This window comes from Marmota marmota, unplaced genomic scaffold (genome assembly GCF_001458135.2).
Source record: "Marmota marmota marmota unplaced genomic scaffold, marMar, whole genome shotgun sequence".
NCBI classification, from domain to species: Eukaryota; Metazoa; Chordata; class Mammalia; order Rodentia; family Sciuridae; genus Marmota; species Marmota marmota.
This window is the reverse complement of record NW_026000026.1, coordinates 88,492,328-88,516,792: the sequence shown is the minus strand read 5'-3', so window position 1 is coordinate 88,516,792 and position 24,465 is coordinate 88,492,328. Positions and strand designations below refer to the sequence as shown.

General features: G+C 39.2%; 1 protein-coding gene across 1 annotated transcript in view; it reads left to right on the top strand.

Annotated features, from left to right (window-relative positions):
• Prdm6 (PR/SET domain 6) overlaps positions 1 to 21,337 on the top strand; it is a 104,864-nt gene extending 83,527 nt beyond the window's left edge. The window contains exons 6-7 of the mRNA XM_048811842.1: positions 7,065 to 7,241; positions 13,925 to 21,337. Coding sequence (XP_048667799.1) covers positions 7,065 to 7,241; positions 13,925 to 14,039 — 292 coding nt within the window. The 3' untranslated portion in view covers positions 14,040 to 21,337. The remainder of the gene's footprint in view (positions 1 to 7,064; positions 7,242 to 13,924) is intronic.
• Positions 21,338 to 24,465: the final 3,128 nt, after the last annotated feature.

Genomic DNA, 24,465 nt, shown 5'->3' with positions numbered 1-24,465 from the left:
TATGCATGGAAGCTTCCAATTGCTGAATATATATATATATATATATATATATTCAGCAATTGGAAGCTTCCATGCATATAACAGATAAGTTTCCAAATTTAGCAACTATGATGAACAAATCTGATGTTCCATTGTGGTTCTGTGCATTTCTCCTATTTAGCAATTTATTGATGTGGTTAAGAATTGTGGAGAGTATTTCTTACTTCCAAATTTTCTGGTACCAAGACAGCATCCTAGGTCTGGAATAGAAAAAGGCTATTCTAGTCCTACTGTCTAAAAGCAAATTTGTAGCTAAAATGAAATTAGTAGATCAAAGTGCCTGGGTATTTCCCTCTACTTCTTCTTATTTCCTATAATCAACTCAGTTGTGATGAACTCAGATTCCGTTTATCTTCCCCATTGTTATCAAGAAACATAGTACTGATGTTTAGAGTTATTATATTCTTTGTTGGTTGACTCTGAAATTTAACTGAGCTTTAGTCTTTGGAAGTTTGTGCCCATTCATCCATTTGCAGTTGTCCTTCAGGGTCTAGGGGATTGGTTCCAGGAGCCCCTCACCCCATGGCAGACACCCAAATCTGTGCATGCTCAAGTTCTTCATATAAAATGCTATAGAATTTGCATATAACCTATGCACAACCTTATTTATCTACACTTTAAATAATCTCTAGATTGTTATAACGCTTCATACAATGTAAATGTCATGTAAATAATTGTTATTTTGTATTGTTTAGAAATAATGACAAGAAAAAAGTCTACATGTTTAGTACAGGCACATTTTTTTCCCCTAAATGTTTTCGGTCTGCAGTTGGTTGAATCCATGTATGCTGGATCCACATCTATGGATGGAGTGCCAGCTGTCCAGTGAAAAAGTTAAACAATCAGAAATCATTCCCCTTATGTTTGAAAAACTGAATGCTTTTACTTTGATTGGAAAATCTTGTTAGAACCAAAGGCAAGAAAGGGAGACACAGAAGAAAAATCAGAAGGTAAACAGGTTAGAGTTTCAAAATGGTCCAAGTTTGAAACGGGCCCCTGAATCTGAAGTACAAAAGATTTTTTTTTTCACTCAAGAGATTGAATATTTGGCCACAAAACCTCAGACAGTTGAACCTTTATCAAAGACACTTGGTGTGTCTATATTCATAAGCTTTTTCATGTCAGGTATCATCTATACCTTGATTGAAAGGAAATAGATCTGTGAGTACCCAGCAATGTCAGCATTGCCATTTTCTACCACTGATTTATTCACATTGAATGCAGAAAGAACCTGTGGGTGACCTGGTAACACAGGAATCACCCTTAAAGATAAATACATCTGTGGGGGGTCTCAGAGCCATGGAATTGCTATTTCTTGATTTTTCCCCCCTGTTAGTAACAACAATAAAAAAGAAAAAACAAAAAAAATCTCTTCTTTTTCTCAGGCTACTTTTATTTTCCTCTGGACGAATTCAAAGGGTAGAAGCTGTTGGAATCTAGATCAACCAAGATTTTATTTAAAGACTTCATAAACATTCGAGTTTTTGCATAAGTTAATTGTGTAGCCAGGGCAGCTTGATTCACTTTTGCTTGAATCAGGAGTTAGAAATCCCTCTTCTCTTCTGTTTTTCTGCTGCAGAAACTCTCAACAGTCCCATTGGGGCGTTGGGGAGTTGGGGGGTCTTCAGAAAGGGGTAAGCAAAACCTTCATTCACAGTGGACTATTTTCTGATGAAAATGTTCTCTTGTATTTGTCACAGAAAACTGTCTTTATACTGCTTCTTTATTTTGCATCTTTTCTCATTTTCTCTCTCCCTTTTGACTGTTTATGCCAGGGGTGGGGGGTGGAAAGTCTGCCTTCAGCCCCCTGGGTACTCTATCAACTACTCACATTTGTGTTTAAATATCACTGTTTGTAATTGGATGTGATGGTGCCAGAGGGGACATGGCTTTAAAAGGTGCTGTTTGGTGGGAGGAGCCTGGAGACAATCCATCACCATAATAGTTTCTTGGAATGTATCAATGCTCTTGTCTTCCTCTGTTTCTTTCTGCCCCTCCCCCACCCAAGTGTGAAGGTTATCTTTTTCCTGGTTTTCCGTGTTCAGCAAACCCTTTGGTTCTGCACTCTGTCACTTTTCTGAATCTTCTCCTTATAGAGAGCTAAGTTCTCTTCCTACTTCCCCCAGCCAGCAGTGACTTAAGCAGGGTCCCTTTGAAGTCTTGGGAGATTTGCACTTCAGCTGGCTGACTTGGAGCAAGGAGAGAATGTAGCTCCAACTGAATAACTTTTGTCCTGGAGGCTTTCATTCCATAAAAGAAAAATCAAAGAAGGATTAATAATTTTAAACCAAACCACACTTAATTTTGTTAAATGTTTCATCCTTTTCCTATGTGTACACTAAACCAATTACAGACTCAAAAGCAAATGAATTGCACATTTTACTGGCGTAATCTTTGGCAGAGAAGCTGCCAGTGACAGAGAATGCCAGGGGATGTGCAAAATCATCTCGCTGCTTTCTTTCTGCTTAAAAATTTACTAGCATTGATATATGCTAACTAAATCCAACTACACTTTGCTATTCAGTCTTCTTCTTTCTTTTTTTTTTTTTTCATTGAGTATGGAACACTTTCTAGTTTTTTCTTGAAGCTTGATATTTATGTGTCGGAACTAGCCACAGGGGGCTATTTAAGTTAATACAAAATAAATAAAATAATACTTCAGTTATTCAGGTGTACTTGCCACATTTCAAGTCCTTGAATACTTCATGTGGCTAATGGCTCCTGTGCTGGAATAACTTAGACCTAGAACTCTTCATTATTGGACAATATGGCTAGAAGTCTCAAGTTGCAACAAAGCCACAATACACTTGTGGTTGTAAAATGTTATCCCTTTTTGTTTGCTTTGAGAATAGTGCAATGCTGTATGTGCATTGGCAGAATGAGGTGCTTTAGAAAGGAGGTTCCCGAATACCATGATGTGAGATGTTGAAAAGAGTAAACTAGGGCTGGGGGTGTAGCTCAGTGGCAGAGCACTTGCTTAGCACTGGGTTCAATCCTTAGCACCACATAAAAATGAAACAAAATAAAACCATGCTATCCATTTACAACTACAAAAAAAAAAAAAAAAAGGTGAAGCTAAACATAGCACCCATGGATGTCAGTCCTGTGTGCATCTTCTGGGAGGATACATGAAAGAGAGACAGAACTTTGGAGTTAAGATTGATTATATCCAAGTCAGCCTTATCTTTTTACCAGCCTTCAAAAATCATTGGAAATTTGATCACCAGAATAAAAAGCTTAGTAATAGCAACTAATTCTGTGTCAAAGACCTTCCTTTTTTAAGTTGGGAAGTGTGAAGATGGGGTGTGCTAATTTAAATATGCACATATAGTCTTAACTCCTGTGGCCAGTGTCCCAAAAGATCTGAGATTCCCACGTGGTGATATTTTCTAAGCTTTTAAAAGCTTAGTTCTGTCCTGAATGTATTCCTATGCCCTTAGATTAAACCCTAGACACATAATAAATTTTAAAATCACTTTGTGATCATTTTATTTTTCATTAGAGCATTATAGTTATGCATAGTAATTGGGTTCATTTTGAGTAAATCATACATGTATGGAATATGATTTCAATCTTGGATCCCCTCAGCCCCTCCTTCCTCCTCCTCTTCTCCTTCCTCTAATCTACTGATCTTCCTTTCACTCATTTATTCATTTTTGGTTGAAATTTTCAACATATACATAAAGGTGAAATTTCCTGTGTTATATTTATATATGCATATAACATGATTTTATTAAATTTATTCCATTTTTCTTTCCCTTCCTTCCTCCCTCTCTCCCTCCCTCTTGCTCTCCTTCTTCTACTCGATTTATGTTCCCTGTATCTTTATGATATCCCCTCCCACTGCATTCTTTTCCTTATTTTGCTCTAGTTTCCAAATATGAGAGCAAACATTCAACTCTTGAATTTCTGAATCTGGCTTATTTCACTTAGCGTGATGTTCTCTGTTTCCATCCATTTATCAGCAAATGCCATAATTTCATTCTTCTTTATGGCTGAATAAAGCTCCATTGTGTATATATTCCACATTTTCTTGTAGATCATTTTATTTTATTCATTTAAAAAGAAATGCTAGAAATATAGGAAAAGAAAGTTGAAGGGAATATTGTCTACCAAATGTGCAACTTCTGTATTTTCTGAAGGCTAACTTTCTATAAATTTCTAGACTGAAAGAGACATTCTGTTATAGTAGCAAGGGAGATACTTAAATTCTGTATTCTACATGAAATCAGGCACTGCAAAGGTGAATGTGACCAGATGATCTAAAGTCTTATTCAAGGTTCCTAAAAATGAAGGATTATAGCTTTGCTTGTTGAAATTAATTACAATAAGGTTTGGTCCTACATGTTGGTACTAGGCTTTCTTGTTGCTTGAAATTCTCAACTTGTTGCCAGTTCTTTAAACTTTTCTATATTCTAGTGAGCATGTACACACACACACACACACACACACACACACACACACACACACAGAAAGCTCCACATCCATCCAGTGAGTTGACTGGTACCTGCAATGCAAGATGGAGATTGTGTTGATGATGCTGTATCTGGTGATGCCTGTGTAAGGCAGTGTTAGACCAATGCACAGGCCAGGCTTGTTGGTCAGTTACCCAGAAGCAAGAGCAAGGCATGATGGGATGTGAGAGCATCCAGCTCAGTCCATTCCCCTTTCCAGATGGATGAGAAAACAGGTCAGAGAAACTGAGTGACTTGTCCAAGTCCTACAATTGGTTGGAGTTAGAGGCTGAAACAGACTTACCTCTGCTCTCTCTCTTTTTCTAGGCTCTTCTTTTCAGTCAAGCTACATTTCTTTAAGGTTTTAAAAATGATGCTATAAAGGCCACTGGTTCCCTAGCAAATGCCTTTCAGGCTGGTGCTGGGTAAAGGTGATGTTTTAGAATCCTTTCCCTTTTCATTGGTATTACCTTGATATAAGAATTCAACCAGGCCACTCTGTGGTCATTTCTGCTCTTCTGTGTGTAAATCTTTGCCACTGTGACTATTAACATAAAAAGGATGGATTGACTTCTGACTGTGGAAAATAAATCACCCCAACTTTTGACAGCAGAGTTAGAAAAAAAAAAAGAAAAGATTAATTGGTTTTATTTAGTGGCTTATTGTTTATAGTGATAGCTATTAAAAATAGATAACCAGAGGCTAATAAATGTTAATGGTTCCTTCACTATTAGAAAAAATCAATTGTCAGTAGACATAGCATATATTAATATATTATTTTCTTTATAATCTTCAGCAGCATTTAAAAGAATTTATCCCTAAGAGAATTATTTTTTGAGGAATTATTTTAAGGTTAGCATCTACTACCAAGAGCAGATTTGACAGGACATTTTTATCTGCATATAATTTTAATGGCTTTCAAAGCATCATTTTATAATTGTAATAAAATGCATGTGTAATTTGTCAAGATAGATAAAATCCTTACCAAGGACTCTTATATATTTCTTTGAAACTTGTTTGAGAGCAGTTAGATAGATTTCTAAATGTAAGTAATTAAAATTGTATAGTATTGAGTTATTGACCAATCCTGGACTATTAATCAAGCTAAAAAATTCTACAATCAGTGTTCAGTGCGCTGAAGCCAGGTAAAATAATAGTATTTGTGTTCAGTGAGGCAAGTAGCCACAATTAAGCACTTCACTTGACAAATGAGAGGCTACACTTTATTTTGCACTTAATTGAACTGTTGTACATGCTCGGTCACCATTGTCTCCTAGTCCTTCATTTTGGTTTCTGATCATTGGGGTTTATGCATTTGCTAAAGGTAGAGCAATTAAGTCTGCTTTTGCTATTGGCTTTCTAAATGTAGCCAGAAATGTCTGCGCCACAAACCAGGGCTTAGTGAGCTGTTACTATCCCTCATGACAAATTAATTTTCTGAACAAAAATTTTGATAAACAAATTAGAGACCTGTCAAGGAATGATATGAAATAGCTTCAAACAGGGAAAACTCCTCAGGTTTTATATCACTCACCAGATTCTGCTTAAGTAAGCAGAAGAACTTCTGTGGAGAAGACAGAATTTTAATCTATTTTATGAAAACCAAAAATTGATTTACTTCTCATGAGCTGGAAAGAATGTGCTCTGATAATCTTGCTAATTATCAGGTATTTGTCACAACTTCCTTCCATTTGCTTTTGCATCACAGTCATCTTTCTGCAAGCATAGTGACATCCTGTCATTTCTCTGCTGCTATAAATCATTCCTTGTGACCAGATTAAACTGGGGAGCTGAGGTTCAAGAGAAAGACTCAATGGATAAATATTTGGAAGGGGGCTAGGAGGTCGAAGTCAGGATTTCTTTTATAAAGAGACGCATCTGGATGCTGCACATTTGTGTTCACCCGTGCGATACCAGCACTTGTACTATGTCTAGATTCCAAGATAGGTTAGTATTTATTAAAATGCGTGTGCAACTTGCCCACTTGCCCACATGTTTACTTGGCACTTAGAATAAGATCCAAACCCTAGAATGATCTTGGCATCAACTGCTTATGTCCTGCGAGGACAGTTTATTTTCAGTTTTCTGAACTGACGGAGATAATAACAGCCATTTTCCCTATCCTAGAGGGTTACTGTAAAGATGAAACTAGATAATTGATTTGATTTAAAAGCATTTGGAAAAGTTAAGAATGCCAGGGAAGCATGAGAGACATTACAGATTTTTCTCTTGTAACGTTTGGCTTAATGAAGCCTGTGTTTTTAAGGCTTACAAAGATACACTAATATTTGCCTGCAGGGAGATAAAGACAAGAAAGTAGAGGATTTTGAAATGGTATGATTAATACTGGAAGGAAATATTCATTTGGGAATTCATGTGTCTCAACAGCTCTGTGAATTTTGTTCCTGTGGCAACAAGTGAAGTAGTGAGGACCCAGAGGCCAAAACTCTGTGTTCTGTCTTAAAAAAGTATGAAATACCACCAAAATGCTTTGGGTCCTTGTTTCATAATGCTGATTCCTGCTGATCAACATGGAAAATAATGACCAGGCAGTGTCTTTATTTGTTTCAGACCCTATCAATGTGGCCACTGCTCCCAGTCCTTTTCCCAGCCTTCTGAACTGAGGAACCACGTAGTCACTCACTCCAGTGACCGGCCTTTCAAGTGCGGCTACTGTGGCCGTGCCTTTGCCGGAGCCACCACCCTCAACAACCATATCCGAACCCACACTGGAGAAAAACCCTTCAAGTAAGTAATGGCTTGGTCCTCCTCCTCTCAGCCTTTCCTGAGAGCTGGCAGATGCGTTGGCACAACACTGCCCAGCTCAGCAAGAAGAAGGCTATTTGGAAGGTCAATGTCCAGACTGCATAAAATCTCCTTGGACAGTGGCTGGCCTTTGGAAAACAAAGTCGAGAAGCCTCCATATTGGTTCTGGCTCAATTTTGTTACCTTATATTTAAGGTGATCTTTCTGTGTATGTCTTCTCATCAGTAAAATAAGGAGGTTTGAATTAGTAATTTGAATATTTCCAGTTTCTGAGGATCTGTGTGTCTAAACTTTATCCAGGAGCCACATAGCACTCATGGCCATCAGTAAGCCCTATAACCATAAGGGTGGCCCTATATTTAGGATATCTGAGTAATTCTCTCTTGGAGAACATGAACACTTCAGGATTCTGATGAACCATTTTCTCCTCTTTGTCATGTGTTAAGGAATTTGATTCTATTATAGTAGCCAAAAACTGTGACTTAAAGCTCAAAAATATCATGTTGGTGAAAAACTAAACAATAAAAGCAGACCAAGCACAGGGCATGTTGACTTTTTGAAGATTCGAAAATTTTTTGAGGGAACATCAAAAGAGGTAAAACAAAATTCTAAGGGCTTTGGCAAAGTCAGGGTAATTAAATGAGATGATGTGTTCAAAATATAACCCAGTCATCAAAACAGTCGGCATCTGAATCATGCTATAGGACCTATTCCTTCATTCATCCATTCATTCATTTATTCATTCACTCATTCAAATATGTATATTTATTCATTCAACAAATATTTATTGAGCACCTACTTTTGTACTGGGTGTCCAGCTAGGGACAAGAGATACAAAGGTAAATGAGTCTCAACTCCCTCCCACCCTAACGTTGAAGACCTCATGCTCTAAGATGTGCAGCAATAAAATATGTATGTATAATGTTTGAAAGTAGCAAAGAAATGGAATAGCTAATGCTATAGGGAGACGATGCTTCAGATGTATTTTGAAGGATGAGTAGGAGCTTATCAGACATAAAGGGGAGAGAGGTATTTCTGTTAGCTCAAATAGCATGTAGAAAGGCTTGGGAGAGTGAACCTGTACACATAACTGGTTGATGGTCTCAAAGCAATTTTAACTGTCTCTTCAACCCTCTTATATCTCTCTCTACTCATTTGCCATTCTGGCTTCCTCTTTTGAGAAAGAAAATTAAAAGTGCATAGATGTGCAGCCTTATTTGCCTTCTGTAGGACAAGCTCAAGTAAGAGTGGAAACAATCCAGTCCATAGGAGACAGCCCCTTTGCTCACTCTCAACCACATCTTCCTAGAGTCCTGTAACCCATGATTTTCCCGCTGAATCTGCTGTTTGGACATGTTGTTGTGCTCACACTGATAGGCAGAGCTTAGAGTAGCAAGTACTGCAGGTCTGGGTCCTCCCTGCCTCAGTGGTCTTCCAGTGAAAGATGGACCTCAGAAGAGCCTGTCACCTTTGGTCACCTCCCCAAGAATTAAGTGACCTCAATTTGTCATTCTTAACTATTTTTTTATTGATTTAATTGATATTAATAATAAAATAATAATAATCTTGATAATTTTTTTTTTTTTAAAAATATTTATTTATTTATTTATTTTAGTTCTCGGCGGACACAACATCTTTGTTTGTATGTGGTGCTGAGGATCGAACCCGGGCCGCACGCATGCCAGGCGAGCGCGCTACCGCTTGAGCCACATCCCCAGCCCCCTTGATAATTTTTGTCTGTGTACATAGGCCTAGCTTGCTCATGGACTAAGGGCAGGATGGGGCCTAGACTTGGGCTTGAAGTATGGCAACCTGCAGCTCAAAGGGGTACCCTTCTCTAATCACCCTGAGGCACCAAAGGCTCACCCCAGGTGCTGGAGTTCCTTCTCGCTGATGTTTGTGTCCTGCCTGGTGGACTCTGCCATCACCCTGAGGCCTGATGCCCAGGGGCTTCACAGATTCTGGATTCAGTCCCCTCCTGGAGGTGGAAAGTGACAAGGACACATTTCTTGTGCCTTTGAGCAAGAGAGCTTTTCAAAAACAGAGGTGCAGGAGATCCAAGAATCTTTCTGGTCCCTCATATTCGACAGGCAGTCAGACAGACACAGAGCCAGGAATCAGATTGATTTTTATCTTGTTGCTGTGTAAATAGATTTTAGTAATTAATTGAAGAGGTTCCAGGGTCAAAATGGGAAATAGATTTCTATTAATGTTAAGGTGTTACTTATGTGTAACCTTGTTGACTCCACTCAATTTTTTTCTTTAACATCCTGTTTTTGTCATGTTTCCAATAGAGTTGCCATCTTAACTTAATTTTCATTCATTGAATTAATATTTGAAAGGATTTAGCAATTACATCTTTTCCTCTTTCCAACAGTATTGTTTGTGCTAATTTCATCTGGGAAAAAGAAAAAAACAAGGAAACAACCAGGGTTGTTGGATACCATTCGATATACATATTATAGTTCCTTCTGTTCCCATTCTTATCAAGATAGCCACAGGCTATAATTTTTGGGGGGGATTTTACTTTATCAAATATATATTTCCACATAAGAGCTGAGTGTATGCTTATTTGGAAAGTGCAAGGTTTAAACATCTTCTAGGAAATGGAAAGCTAAATCCTTTAGTGTATACAATCAGGTCTTTCAGAATTGAACTATCCCAAGGGAGTTTTGGGAATCTTCCAACTACAGCCCATGGATATCCAACCCGTGGACATTTGTAAATATTATGAAGATATCCTTTTACAAGCTTATAAAACAAACATTCAAAAAAACTTTTGTTGCATACTAGTCAATAAAAAGGGTTTCGTCAGGATGGTTAATTTTACTACTTCAGCTAATGGGTATTGGCTTAAACAATGTTGAAGAAAAGAAGAATCTTATAAAGATACACAACCCTAAACCCTATGCCCGGAGCAGCTTCCAACTAGATGACCCAAATGGCTCAGTCCCCAAATTGTACCACCCACCCTGGACTCAGGGGCCTTTGCCAAGTCTGAGCCTTCCACATCAGAAGAAAGCCCTTTCCAAGTTCTAAATTCTGAGCAGTGAGTTTTGGAAGCAGTTCAAGATCACTGACATCCAAAGAAGGCTGGAGAAGATTTGGCATTAAGAGGTCAGAATTCATTCCAGGCTTCTTACAACCTGCATAGTTGAAATCCCATTGAAAGAATCTATCTCCTGAGTTCGAGGTAGATCACGGGACTACTGACAGCTAACCTAGGCTGTAGACTTAGAATTTCTAACATATAAAAGCACATAGGAAAATGAAAAAAATCAAAGATCATATTGAAGGTCTTGGCTTTCAGTTTGTTCTGTGAGACTGGAACTTGTGGAGAACGAGGAGCAAAAGGAAGACATCATTTCATTTAACAGCAATAGGCAAGCACTTTATTGCAGGAAAGAAGAAAAAGAGGGAGGGAAGTTGGCAGTCTGAAAATTCTTCTTTATAGTGAGGACCCTTTCTTCCTAAACACAGAGTCTCAAGATTTCAGGTGGGCTGGTCTGCTCCACTCTGCTCTGCCTGGGAGGACTCAATTGAGCTGCCTGATGCCTGCCTGGCTTCTGGGCCTGGGAAGCTGCACAAGCAGCCTCGGACTGTCCACAGAGGGGTTCTTCATCCTTGTTAGAAGCAAGTGGAAATATTCTCCACTATATTTTGCCTCAAATAAAACAGTTTGGCTGAGTACAAAGAAAAATCAAAGGAAATTCCAAAGGATGCTTAACAGTTGAACAGGATCTAGACGAAATCCAAGCAAATCAGTAAATATGCATTGAGCACACCACACATATGTGCAATTTGGTCCAATTCAAGAAGTATTTTGTGACATGTTGCAGATGCACAGAAAGCTTCTTGCATGTTTTCTGTGTAACAGAACTTTATATCATCTGTTAAGCTCCCAGTACATATAATCCAATCAACCAGCACATTTGAGTGAAGGAGAATCTCAAATTGAAAAGGAAATCAAGTCTAAGACTCCCATGCCAGCAGGAAGTTGGGTACTTTCTTTTTGCTGAAATACTTGGAAGACTTTCCACTTGTGTGTTCCTTCAAGGCTGCAAAATCAGCACCCATGCCAAGTGAAGGCACAATAAGGAAGACCCTGTGTGCAAGAGCATTTCTCTCCTCCAGGCTTATCCTCTGAGTCTGTCTTTCTTTCTTCCTTATCCTGCTACATTCCATGAAGTCCAGGTTTACAGATGCTGGAACCCCATCCCTTGCATGAGATTGTAACTCAGGGGTAATAAATGCCAACTCACCTATGATATGGCTCTGACTTCCCAGAGGCAAGGTATTTTTATATCTAGCTGTCTTTAATTCCTCAAATATACAAATTATATTATAGTTCTCAATCCACATAGGTATTATTTCTAGTAGTCCACTTTCCTTAAGAAGGGGAAACCACTGAGAAAAGGATCTAAATTCAGGTAGTTTCAACACATCTGCTCGTGTTTTTTTTCATACTTGGTAGAAAGATGGTACTAGAGATGATATTTTAGGAATCATCTTTGCAAGCACACTACAGATCAAAAAAGATTTCCTATTCCAACAAATTGCTCCATGCATGTAAGTCTCTGAGACATTCAGACAAACATTTGAGAAAAGCATAACTCTGCCCTTAATGTCTCCATTGTTGTAAGTATTTAAATGTCACATACACTTTTGCCTTATTTGAAGCACTAAGCTTCCCATTTGTGAAGTCTTCATATTTTTATACACAAGATTAGGGGGGCAGAAGCATAGCCCAGGTAAAGTGTCATTCCTCACAATTGTTCAAACTCTTTTGCTCTCTTTGAAATTGATCCTAGAGCTTCAAAATTTAAAAAAAAAAGGAATATAATAATTTGAAAGTTTGTCAGGTAGTTGAAAGGTAGTATATTTTGACACACTAATCTAGTAACTAATCAGTTTTCTAATAAACAATCAGTGGTTGCTAACATGTCATCAGCACTCCAGGAGCTCTGGAGAGGGGATGAGCTGCCCACGGACGTTAATGAATACACCCAAAATCATTAGGTGATCAATACTTCTGAGTTATTTTCATTGAGCTGATAGGTCTGATACATTAAAGCTGACATTATACATTTGTCAAGATCACAGTGCAGTTTTTAACAGTGGAACAGGCTGCTAAAAATATTCACCGAAAGACAATCAAAGAAACACAACTTCTTCACCCTGACACACTCAGCTGGCACACGAGTCTGGAAAATCCAAGTAAATGCTGAAGCCCCAGCCTCTCAACATTTACAGACATGCCAGAACCCCACACCGGATGGGCATGGTCTATTTCTAAGGAGATTATTTTGTGGCAGGACACTTTCTATGATTTACTAGTGAAGAGGAAAGGGGAATGCAGCCCACATGATGAGACATGTGGCTTCCTCATCTTTGATAGGGCAGAGGGACTTCCTCATGGAGGCTTTTGCCACAGCTCCAATAGCATAGAGACCTAAGAACTGGAGATTGTGATATATAACTATCTGCAGCTCCTCTTGAATATTTTTTCCTTCAGAGGTTTGAGGAGAGGACATTAGTGGGATGACTGAGGTGGCTGCTAGGCCCTGGCAGGGGCTGTGCCAGTGCTCTGGGCAGCCTAGATGTTTAAGGTGGTAATGGGGAAGTTGCTGTGCCCAGCTTGCTGCCACATTTCAGTTGCAAAGGGTGTGTGTACACATAGTCACAATCAGCCAGGAACAATAGCCATAGAAACACTGGAGCCTCCATCAGGTTGTGTGTGTTTGTGTTGTTTTTTATAGATCAAGTAGCCATTGAACTAGTAAGTGAGGCTTGTATGGGAGATGGAAATGCACCCAGGGTCTCCAAATTACAATCTCTTTCTTTCTTTCTTTCTTTTTTTTTTTTTTTTTTGTAAATTAAGGAGAGGAGATATTGTTGAAGTATGAAGCCAGTTTGCTCTTCTTGGACATAGAGGCCTCTAATTGTGGCCCACATGTACACTATTTTTACTGTATTTTCAGTGGGGTTGAATCATTTAAATCACACAAATAACCCTTGAATCCCATTTTTTTCCAAGTCTTCCCACCACCACCATAAACCCTCATTTTGTAAAGTGTCCTAATCCTAAATTTGGGTTAGGCTGTAACACTAAAACTAGCTTTTGCAAAAAAAAAAAAAAAAAAAAAAAAGCAGCCTCCTCACCCAGTACCTCTTAGGCAAACTAATGTATTGCTTCCACTAGTTTCCAAATTCTGAGATGATCGTTCTTTGGCTGTTGTGCTGAGGGGAGTAGAATTCTGGGTTTTAAATTAGCAGCAGGTGAAATTCTATTTGTCATCAATTTCTCTTTGGGGTTACGGAGCAGAAAACTGCAGACAAGCTGCTGCTTTGATGGCTCACTCCTAAAAATCTCTTTTTGTTCTTTATCTATTTGAACTGACAGTGATCAGAGCTGCAGCAGGACAGGGCTCTCTGGAGAAATCACCTTCCCCCTGCCTATTGACAGATCCCTCTGTTCTGCATCAGACGGGCTTTGTCCCATCCCAGGCATCCAGGCCTTGGAAGGAGCCACCAATTAAACCTCTTGAGCCGGTAAAATCTGAAGCCACTTTGGAGTGTCTGTTCTGATTAGGCAGGATGAGAGGAAGCCCATCACCCTGCAGGCCCCGCTCCCTGGTCTCAATTTTCTCTCTTGCCTCCACCAGGTGCGAGAGGTGTGAGAGGAGCTTCACGCAGGCCACCCAGCTGAGCCGACACCAGCGGATGCCCAATGAGTGCAAGCCAATAACGGAGAGCCCAGAATCAATCGAAGTGGATTAACTGATTGACTGGTTGGAATTAAACTGCAAGGAAAGTCATGATTAAATGTCACGGACACTTAAGCAAAACCAAAGATTTCCTCTGAGCAACTTTCAATCAGTCCCAGAAAACCAAAAGCAGTAATAAAATAAGTAAGATGTTAAGAGATATTGATCCTGGCATGGAAGTCAGACCAGGAAAGAGATTATTTATTTATGACTAGGGATGAGACTGATTTCAGTGGACAACTAACCTGGGATGGCTAACATTTCCAGTCCCACCATGTATTTGCTTTGTTTCTAAAAAGCTTTTTTTAAATTGTTATTTAATACCAAAGGGAGGAATCGAAGGGGTTCTTCTGCCCACGGTTGTGACTAAGAATGCACAGGGACTTGGTTCTCGTTGCACCTTTATTCCGTAGCATGTTCAAGACCCATTGTGCAGCCATTCTTCCTGCTGTTTTGGTTTGGCCTGGCCCGATGCTGGCTGCCCCAGCAGGGACCCTGGAAGCAGAAGCGAGACCCTCGCTAAGGCAGCACCATCTGCAGCGCCAGCGCAGCCGTCTCCGTATTCTCATTCTCGTGCACTTTCATGTGGCTCCTTCCATCCAACAGCCTGGTCCTGATGCAGGAAAGCCTGGGACAGGAAGAAAATGGTTTCAGTTTCACAATTCAGAGGAGAAAGTGGGGGACTGACTTTGTCCTGTCAGGATTTCAAAAAACATTTAAAATGTTTGGGGCTTCATAATACAGTACATTGTTCGGAAGCAGCTAGTTGAGAAAATTTTGTTTTCAATAACATTTTAGCTTAAAAAAGAAAATGGAAATAAAGTTCTTTGGTCTGAGGCTGAGTATAAGGTATTAGGCTTCAAGTAATTTTTCTTTTGTTCTTTCTTTGCAATGGATGAATATGTGAACAAACATGGTGCTGCGCTCACGGTCAATAGCCCCAGTTTAGGCACCTTCATCTTCCTTTCTTATACAGGTGAAGCCCAAGAGGCCCCCTTTCCACAGTCCAGAGTATGGCAGGAGCATTTCTGCAAAAATGGGTGAAAATAGGTCAGACAAGGAAACCTTGAGAGGAGGAGCCACCGAGGGGGTTGTGGTTAGACCAGAAAGCAGCTAATTTTATCAACAGGAATTACCTTTCCTCTCTCCAGATAGATTCATCAAAAGGGAAAGGAGTATCACACAATTTCACTGCTCTTTGAGTGCCTGGAAAGTGAGTTGAACTTCAGCTAGCCTTTTGGTGTTTCACCAATGGTGCTCAATAAAATTGGATCACATTCCATGAAACAGTGCCATGTCAGGAAGAAATGATGTCTCCTGCAGCGCTTGGTCCATTAGCTCCCAGCAGCAACTCAGAGGCTGCATCTACCTCCATGGCCAGTTGAGAGAGAGCTGAACAGTTTATTTAGAGTACTTAAAAACACCTTCTGTTTGTATATTTCTTGGTCACCCATTAACAAGGCACAGCCTTTTAAGGAACTCCTTGTCTTTGAACTCTCTCTTGTCTTCCCTCAAAAAAAAAAAAAAAAAAGGAACTCACTACTGAAAGGCAAGAATACTGTGTGGTTCTGTTTAATCTGTCACTGTGTATTTGGTTCTCTGACAATCTTTTTTTTTTTTTCTCTTTTAATTTTTCTTCTCTGTCCCACAGAACCCAACAGCCACATTTAAACCAGGATAAAATAGGGCCTCGTTGACCATGTTTGTAGTTAGAATCATCTCTAGGATTGTGTGCCACGCTAAAAGAAACTTGGCTAATTCTGATCTCTCTTGCCTGATCTTGAACCATTCACCTAGAATTTCCTCCCAGTGCTTGTTGTCTCCCTGTTCTGGAAATAGTAAGCAATCTGTGCTACTATGCAACTATTGCTGACTGAAAGTCTTCTCTTCAGTAGATAGAGACTTTACATTCCCTGCCTAAAGTCATGATGACATTTGCCTGCAATGTCTGTCACTGGGAAGGGTGAATAAATTGTAGCCACATTTACCTGAAACCTGCAAAAAAAAAAAAATGATGGGTCAGCTATGTAGATGAGCTAACTGTTCCATTGTATCAAGGCTGTACCATTTGGCTGAACTTTTTTGAAAATGATAAGAAGGGACTCTGTGTTTCTAAAATCAGCTCATCCATTGCTCCATTTCCTAATCGAACTCAAAGCATTTCACTCAGGTGTCATGGACTGCACCTGCAGGAATGAGACATCGCCTTCCTTGATATCTGGCATGGGAAGAGTTTCCATAGCTATGAGCTCTGCTACTCTAATGGCTTTGCTAGCTGGTCTCAAACTCCCACCAAAAGTGGCAGTAACCTCTACCAAAAGATTCTTCTAGTGTTCTCCATTCAAGTCTATTTTTTCTCCTCTATTATTAAGAAAAAAAATTCTTATGTATTCAACCAAATTTGGTCAGAAAACATTCTCGTAACAAACAAAATTGGATACTGTAATTTTCCACACATTTGGGGACATTCACAGTTTTCACATTTCTGAGCCATTGCCAGCTTCCAGCAGACTGCCCAGGCCATCTGTCCATAACACAGACCTGTACCTGCAAAGTGGCTTGGAGCCCTGGAGCAGGTTCTGACATCATTTGGATCCCAAAAAGTTTTAATCAATATGGATACTGGGAAGCAGATTTCTTCTTGAAACTTCCCAACAACAGAAAGGCTTCAACTGTTTCTATTTAAAACATACACATAATCCCTTGGGACACAGTAAATGGGTGGTAGAAACTACAGTTGTGAAGATTTGCCCATTTTCCTCATTAGCAACTTCCTACCTTATAATGACATAAAGAGAGTAAAAGCTCTGCATCATGAAGTGAACAGGATACCTAAGATGAGGAAGGTGAACTGTCAGAACTGAATCAGGGTTTGGCTTTTTGTTTTTTAACTGGGGATTGAACTCAGGAGCATTTTACCATCGAGCTACATTCCCAGCCCTTTTTATTTTGAGACAGAGTCTCATTAAGTCTCTTAGGATCTCAATAAGTTGCTGAGGCTGGCCTTGAAATTGTGATCCTCCTGCCTCAGCACCCCTTCAGTCATTGGGGTTATGGGTATGTGTTGGGATTATAGGTTGGCTCTTGAAGCAATCTTTCTTTATCCTTTTGATCAATGGAGCAGATTTTTCCCCCTTTTGAATAAGACTTTCCATTCTAGTATAAACTCATTGTTTCAGCTAAGAGTCTAAGCCTAAGGGTAATGCCAGGTAAAAGACATAGTGTGGGGGAAGGAGAGGTGGAGCTACAGACCATCACATTTCTAGAAAAATCTCAGTAACCTAAAGAATATTTAAATACTTTTCCCAAAAAGTATTTTTGTTTTGTTTTGTTTTCCAGATAAGCTTTTCCTGTGGGTTTTGTTTTTATTTTTAAAATTACTTTTTTCAGGGCAGATATGTTTTTATAAAGTTATTGTGTGGGTAATTAAAGCTGCAGGGTTTACTCTTGTAAAATTTACGTAATTTGGTTCAATTAGTAAATTTGTATTGGGTACTCATTCACATGTACCTTGTTGAGAAACTACATCTAACAGAAAAGATTATGATACACTGTGTCTCACAGGTATTACAATTTCTTGGGTCGCACCTTGGAAAAACTTCATTCTTAACCACATATACAAATAGTTATAGACATTTACCAACTCATTAGTTTTTTCATCAATTGATTGGCTCATTGTTTCATTCATTTATTCCACATGTATTTACTGAGCTCTTGATTTGTATCAACACCCCATTGTAGTTGTTCACTGTAAGTAACATTATTTAAGTAATTGTTGGTGAGGAAATAATATTCTCCTAAGTGACCAGCTAATAGCCTGAGTAATTCCCTTGGACTATCGTCTCAGTGTAATTACAGAGATTTCTGCAACAGAGAGAATCTGACAGATTAAAAACTCAGCCATGGACCTGAAAATAGTATGTTTGAAAACCAATTCAGAGGCACAGCTTGGTTGTCTTTGGTTAGCCCACCAGACTATTGGTTCTTAACAATATCAAGAAATCCGACTAGGGCTGAAGTCTTAGGTTTTTACAGTGATTCCAGTGATAAGACAATAAATGGGAACAGGGCTAGAGTTGCTCAGGGAAGAAAATCCACAGATCCTGAATGAGTCTGAGGTATCTCCTTTGTGACAAGCCCATCCAGTGTAGCTCCTGGCCCCAGTGTGTGGCTCTGGTGTTCCTAGAGGTGGGGACTCCCTGGTGTCTGCTTCAGAATGTTCTTCACCTGTACTCAGGTGCTTCTGAGAGCACTGTCTTCATCAGTGGCTTACAGATAGTGGTTGCTTGGTTAAATTTAGTATTTTAATCTCACCATCAAACTCCTTAGACATCTAAATTGGAGGATCTTCCTCTTCACAAGTCCCATCCTCTGAAGCTCTGGGTCTTTGGGGTACACCATTGCCAAACTGATCACTGGTAACTGGTTATTAGAGTTGTTGGAGTAAGAAACTAATATTCAATTGGTTTTCAGAGTAGAAGAAACATTATTACTAGATTTGTTTTGCACCAATTTAAGAAAATAAATACAAGTATCAATTAAGTTGTATAAAATGGAAAACATGTTATGTCTCACAAAGCAGGGCATGTCCAGAGCAATGTGGAACCAGTGGTCACTCTGAGCATCCACCCCAGCATTCAAGAGCAAATTCATTGCTCTCCTCTGAAGGCTACACATGCCTGAAGAAACTAGACCAAAAGAAACAAATGAAATCCTGCATGTGAATTTAATTTTATTTCCACCGTGCTAATTTCTGACGTTAAATCTGGAACAACTCTAAGGGATATGCATCTTTAAGTGATAACAGTAGATTCTAGAAATATCATTCCTTTGTCAGGATCCTTTTGAGGTAGATAACTTTGGAAACTTTGTGAAGTGAATAACTTTGTGAAGTGAATAAGTGTTTGGGTACATATCACCCAGTGTTTGAAATTTTCTCATTGCTAGTATTTATCTGAACTGCCAAAAGATAACAACAGAGCCCTGGGAAAAGCACATGTTTCAGCCCTCCTCCAAATTAAATTCTACAAACCCAAAGTTCAGCTGCCAGGTAGAACTGACAGAGAGAGTCAAATGGAAAAGAATATTGTTGTATTTCTGGAAGCATTGCCACAGATGCTTAGCCTATAATCCAGGGTTGGGTAAACATTTAAAATTCTGTTTCCTCTTTTAAGTAATAATGGCAGATGCTTCATCAAATCAATATGTAAAATGTCAAAAACCAAAAATATATCAGAAAACAGGGTGAAGGCACAAAACTATGCATTGTCTTCCCTGAATACTGAAGATACTACCTTTGTAGTTAGAAAAGAATCTGTTGAGTGACTTTTAATGGAAAAATAAGGAAACTCTGAGTTTATTCGCTCAGATGTTGATGGAGGTGGTGATAATGATCGTAACTTACCTTATGCAATTACTGTCAGGCACTGTTCTAACTGCTTCACATGGATTATCTAACTTAATCCTCAATTATTCTGTAACAAAGGTAACATCATCCTCATTCTCATACATACTTAACCATATGATCTCAAGCAGCATCTTTTCTCCCCCTCCAAAACCATGTAATTTCTAAGAGGGAAAAATGCTTCCTTTTGCAAACCTGCTTTGTGAGAACAAGAACTTTTTGAAATTAACAAAGTATAATTTACTTACAAAATATGTTTGTGAAAATGATGCTAGAATTATCAAACTATGCATCATTGTCGTGGCTGATTCTGTAATCTCCGTTTCTATGTTGCTGGGCAGCAGAATTTCAAACATCTCATAGCTGGCAGGCACTTTTTGTTTTTCTAAATTCGCAACTAAAATTCCACATTAAAAAAAAATAACCCTCTCAAGTGTGTGAAACACATCAGGACAAATGGCAACAGGAGGGAAGGGCAGTTATGTTGGAGAGTGGCCAAAAGAGAAGAAGGCTTGAACACTATCGACAAGTGAAAACACATCCTGAACAGCGCTACGTGAAATCTAGTGTTCTTTCTTTGTTCTGACTGAATGCTAAGTGAGTTACTTTTCAGGCATCAATGGAGTAATTATGCAGTTGTGTCCATTAAGAATATGGGCTTATGTGGTTAGCTTGTTGGTTTAAAGCAGTGAGGGAGAAAGACTGCAGTCATTATAGGTTCTGTTCTTCAAAGGCATAAATATTGTTACATGCATGGAGTACTCAAGGACCTGGTTCAAGTTCCTGGGCATAATCTAGATGTTTATGAAGTTTGTTCCAAAAGTAAGTTTACAATCTTTCTTCACCAACTGGCTGTGTTACCAGGCAATTCTTACTGTGGTATGGAAACCACAGTGTATGCTACCTTCCTCCAGATTCTAACAGGCACATTTGTTAAAAAACAACAACGAATGTGTTTTCTGAGTCAGTTGAACATGGCAGCCTCTTAAGTTGGTATTTCCTGTTTCCTGTCTTATAAAACATCCCTGCTGCTGCCTTTCTTCCCAAAAGCTTGGCACGTTACTCCTGACCAAGAGTAATCTTATGAACTTAACAAATTGAAGATACATTTCCACAGCAGAACTCTTTTGTGTTTAAAAAAAAAAAAAATCCTGCCACAGCAGGTGATTCCCACATGTTTGGGAGAGCAGCAATTCTAGACCAAATGTCCACCAATGCCATCGTGTTGATCCACACTGGAGTGCTGTTTAATGCTAACAAAATCAGCCCCGTAGTCTCACTTTCTCTGAACAATCAAGCACACATTCTCAGATTTATCTCAATTCAGAGTGAGAAAAATAGCAAAAGCAGAAGCAAATTCTTCTTGGAAGTGTCAAGTACTTAATGAAAGTGGCTTCCCCTTGTTCAAAATGCAAAACCCAATGTGGTGGCTAAGGTGTGAAGGAAGACTTTGACTCAAATCAACAAAATTATTTTTAAAACCTAATGTTCCCTAATTAATTTATTAGCTTTTACTAAGGGGAAAGCTTCCAGCTTTTATATGTGCTGATAGAAGTATGTTTAGATGCTATCAGGGCATTGTGTAAGGTTCTTAAATATGATTATTTTAAATTTACCATAAATTGTTCCTCATTGGAAAAGAGACATGTCTTTCTCCAACTTCCCACCAAAATAAAATGACTGGTGAATGCTCAGTTTCAGTTTTCTTTCAGAAGTTTAGAAAGTTTTAATAAAAAGCCAGTTAAGAGAAAGGGGAGAAAGTCACTATGGGTGTCGAGAAGCGTGTGGACAGCTTGCTACAAGGGCTACTGATGAAACAAAAGGGACTATCCAAAGTTAGAGCAATAAAAAATCTGCTCACCTTTCTAAACTTTATTAAACTCACATCTTAAAAAGGAAAAAAAAAACTGCAAAAGACCAATGAGATCATGCATGCTGCCTGTATTCATGTGATAGAATCTACCAGGACTGCGTTGTAGTTAAATGAAAAACAGGCACACATTTAGAGATCATTGACCAAGAAATGTAAATATATTTGATTAATAAAACATTTCTATGATGACTTGTTCTGCCCTTGGATTCTGTCTTTCTAGTCCCATGGTTTGGGTTTTTCTTTTGTGTGTGTGTTGTTGTTTCAGAGCTGGAGATCAAACCAGGGAGATCAAACCTGGGCAAGCACTCTACCATGGAGCTACATGCCCAGCCCCAGGTTGGTCATTTTTTTAAAGGTAAACTGTTTGGTTCTAATGTGCAACTTGCATAGCAGGCAGTCAACAAACTCTGGCCAGGGATGCTTTAGCCGGAAAATAGAACCAACTAGCAGAAAGGTTATTAAAATCCAGCCCTGTGGTTTATTGGACTATAGTTGAGATTACTCTTTTCCTCTCTCAAGTGCTTTGCATACTCATTTGCTTGACCAAGTCAAGTCTACTCCCAGCAAACTCAGGCACAGAGGGCCAGCCACGATCTATGTCAGGGTAGACTTAACATTTGATTCTAGTCCCATAAGCTTTGGGGAAGAGCAGAAATCTCTTGCTCTGAGAGTGGCCTGGGTTTGTGACCCTTCAGAATATATTGGACCAGGGCTCTCAGTCAGAAAGGCCAAGTCAGCAATTTGATTTATCTCTAGTTCTCTTGGAAAATAAAGTTCTACTTGACCTGGGGAAATGTAAGCTTCAAGGATCAGCAAGAAAGACACAGGCTGGAGAAGATTGAAAGAGGGGAGACTGTAAGAGGTAAAGCAGAGTGGACCACTTGGAACATTGTGAGAACTTGGCATCTCCTCCGTGTGAGATGGGAAAAGCTGGTTTTGAGCAGCAAGAGGCAGAACATGTTCTGACTAAAGGTGATCATTCTGGCTGCTTAGTTGAGTGTGGACTGTAGGGGAACATGGGCTGGAGACAGGAGATGGTTAGACGGGTATCTCAGTCAGGAGGGAGATGATGCTATCTTCTGCCAGGGTGGTACTGTAAAGGTGGCAGGATGTGGTAAGATTCTGAGCATATTTTCAAGATTTACAGGATTTGTTGATGGATTGTATTTTTTTAATGGATTGTATTTTGGATGTGAGATTAAGAGAGGAATAAATGACTCTAAGGTTTCTTGGTCCAAGCCACTGGAAAGATGCAGTTTGGGGGTTTGTATATTTATACTTTATTTCTAAGTTTTTTGTCTTTTTCAATAAGTATCAGGACTATTCCAGTATTATAAATGTGAAAATTATCATGTCCAATAGGCACATAGCTGATAAGACTGCTATCCCTTCTCAGAGTGGACATATTTAGTGGCCAGCCCCAACTGAAAACAAAGAGTTAAATTTTATCCGGATTCTTCTGTGGCACTGCATGGATAATCCTTTTCCCAGGAATGACATGCAAATGTTTCTTGAGATGACTACCACAGAAGTGAAGATCTATGTTGTATATAGTAGTTCTCTGCAGCCAAGGGCAGCCGAGTCTCATTCTGGATATTCCTCAAGGAAAGAGAATAGACATGAACTCTTTTCCTTGTGCAGCTTGTTTCTTAGTCAGGCTGAAGGCTCAGTTCAGTCCCCTCTTAAGAGAGGCAGGTTGGTGGAACCAACCAGCGGGGTGGTTGGTAGTTTTCAGTCTTCTGATTTGGGCAGTTCTGATTTGGGCAGTTTTAATGAGACTTCTATCCATAGACAACTAGTATTTGTCATTTATCCATTCATTTATACATCCACTTATGAAATTTACTTAACAAATCATTTTTAAAGTCTAAAAATGTTTACATACAAAAATGAATAGGACATGGTAGGTTCTAAAATATGAAGCATAGAGAAAGATATGCAATCAATTAAAATATATAAGTTGAAAGAAGCTATATTAGAACCAGCACGGGCAGATTTGAGAAAGTAGCCAGTTCACCTGGAGGAGGGAAGAGTTCAGTCAAGTCCAAGTATTTGCTCTCTGATACGTAACTTGAAATGAACTGATGAATGTTTGGATTAAGCAAGCGGCTACCACAAGAAGTCACCATTGTGGGCTCAGTGGGAAAATCTGCCTTCTGCGTTCATGGCTACCAGGGTGCTCTTCCTTAGGGCATTTGTCTTACATTTGAATCAAAAGTTGTTTTTTTTTATTCTGTTATTTTTTAAAAAATTGATCATCACTGTCACCCCATGTGGATAATAGTTTTGCACATGAAAACTAAAGAATGTCCCAAAGGTCAACAGTAGACTGATGGTTCATGGCACTGAGCCAACCTGTGGATATCCTTACATTTTTGAGGTAATGGAATTCTTTGGGAATGTGATGACAAATGGACTGCTCCACAGAAACATTCACAAACACACCAAGCTCCACACTGAATTTCAGGGGGAGGAGCCTGGGGTCCCAAGTTAACACCACTGACTCTGAGATCTTGAGTTTGAAATGGAGCCTTTCAATAGTTGATTATAGCTTCAAAAGATTGAGAAGAGGTGAAAATAACAAGGTCCTAATAGATCATAAAATCAGACATACTTCTTTATTCTCTTACATGAGGGTTCTAAGTAATAAGGAAAGCCAAACAGAGTTCGTGGGTTCACTCTGATAGCAAGAGAGACAAGGGATGGAGGGAGAAGGAACTTCTCTCCCTTTCTCTGACTTGGTAGAAGTCCTAGAGAAACTCAGAAAGAAAGCCAGGCCAGTTCGTTAAGTCAGGTCATTTTGTTGTCATCTAAAGGGTGACTCACAGGCAGAGATTTTCCCCCTTGCTGTCATACCAGATTATCCCCTTTTCTCTTCCTCCAAGTTAAAACAAACAAAAAACTAAGACATTATACATGACATGCACCCAATTATAACTAATTTGGGGGGATCCCAGACACGACCAAAATCAATTATTTGCTGTCTACCAAGTAAAACAGAACATTTAGTCCTCCATTTACCATATAATAAAGTGGGGAGTGGACTTACAGGGCCTTTCTGTCAGTTTTCCTTTCTCTCAGGTAGGCAGTAAATACACACACACACACAAACACACAGAGAGAGAGAGAGAGAGAGAGAGAGAGAGAGAGAGAGAGAAATTA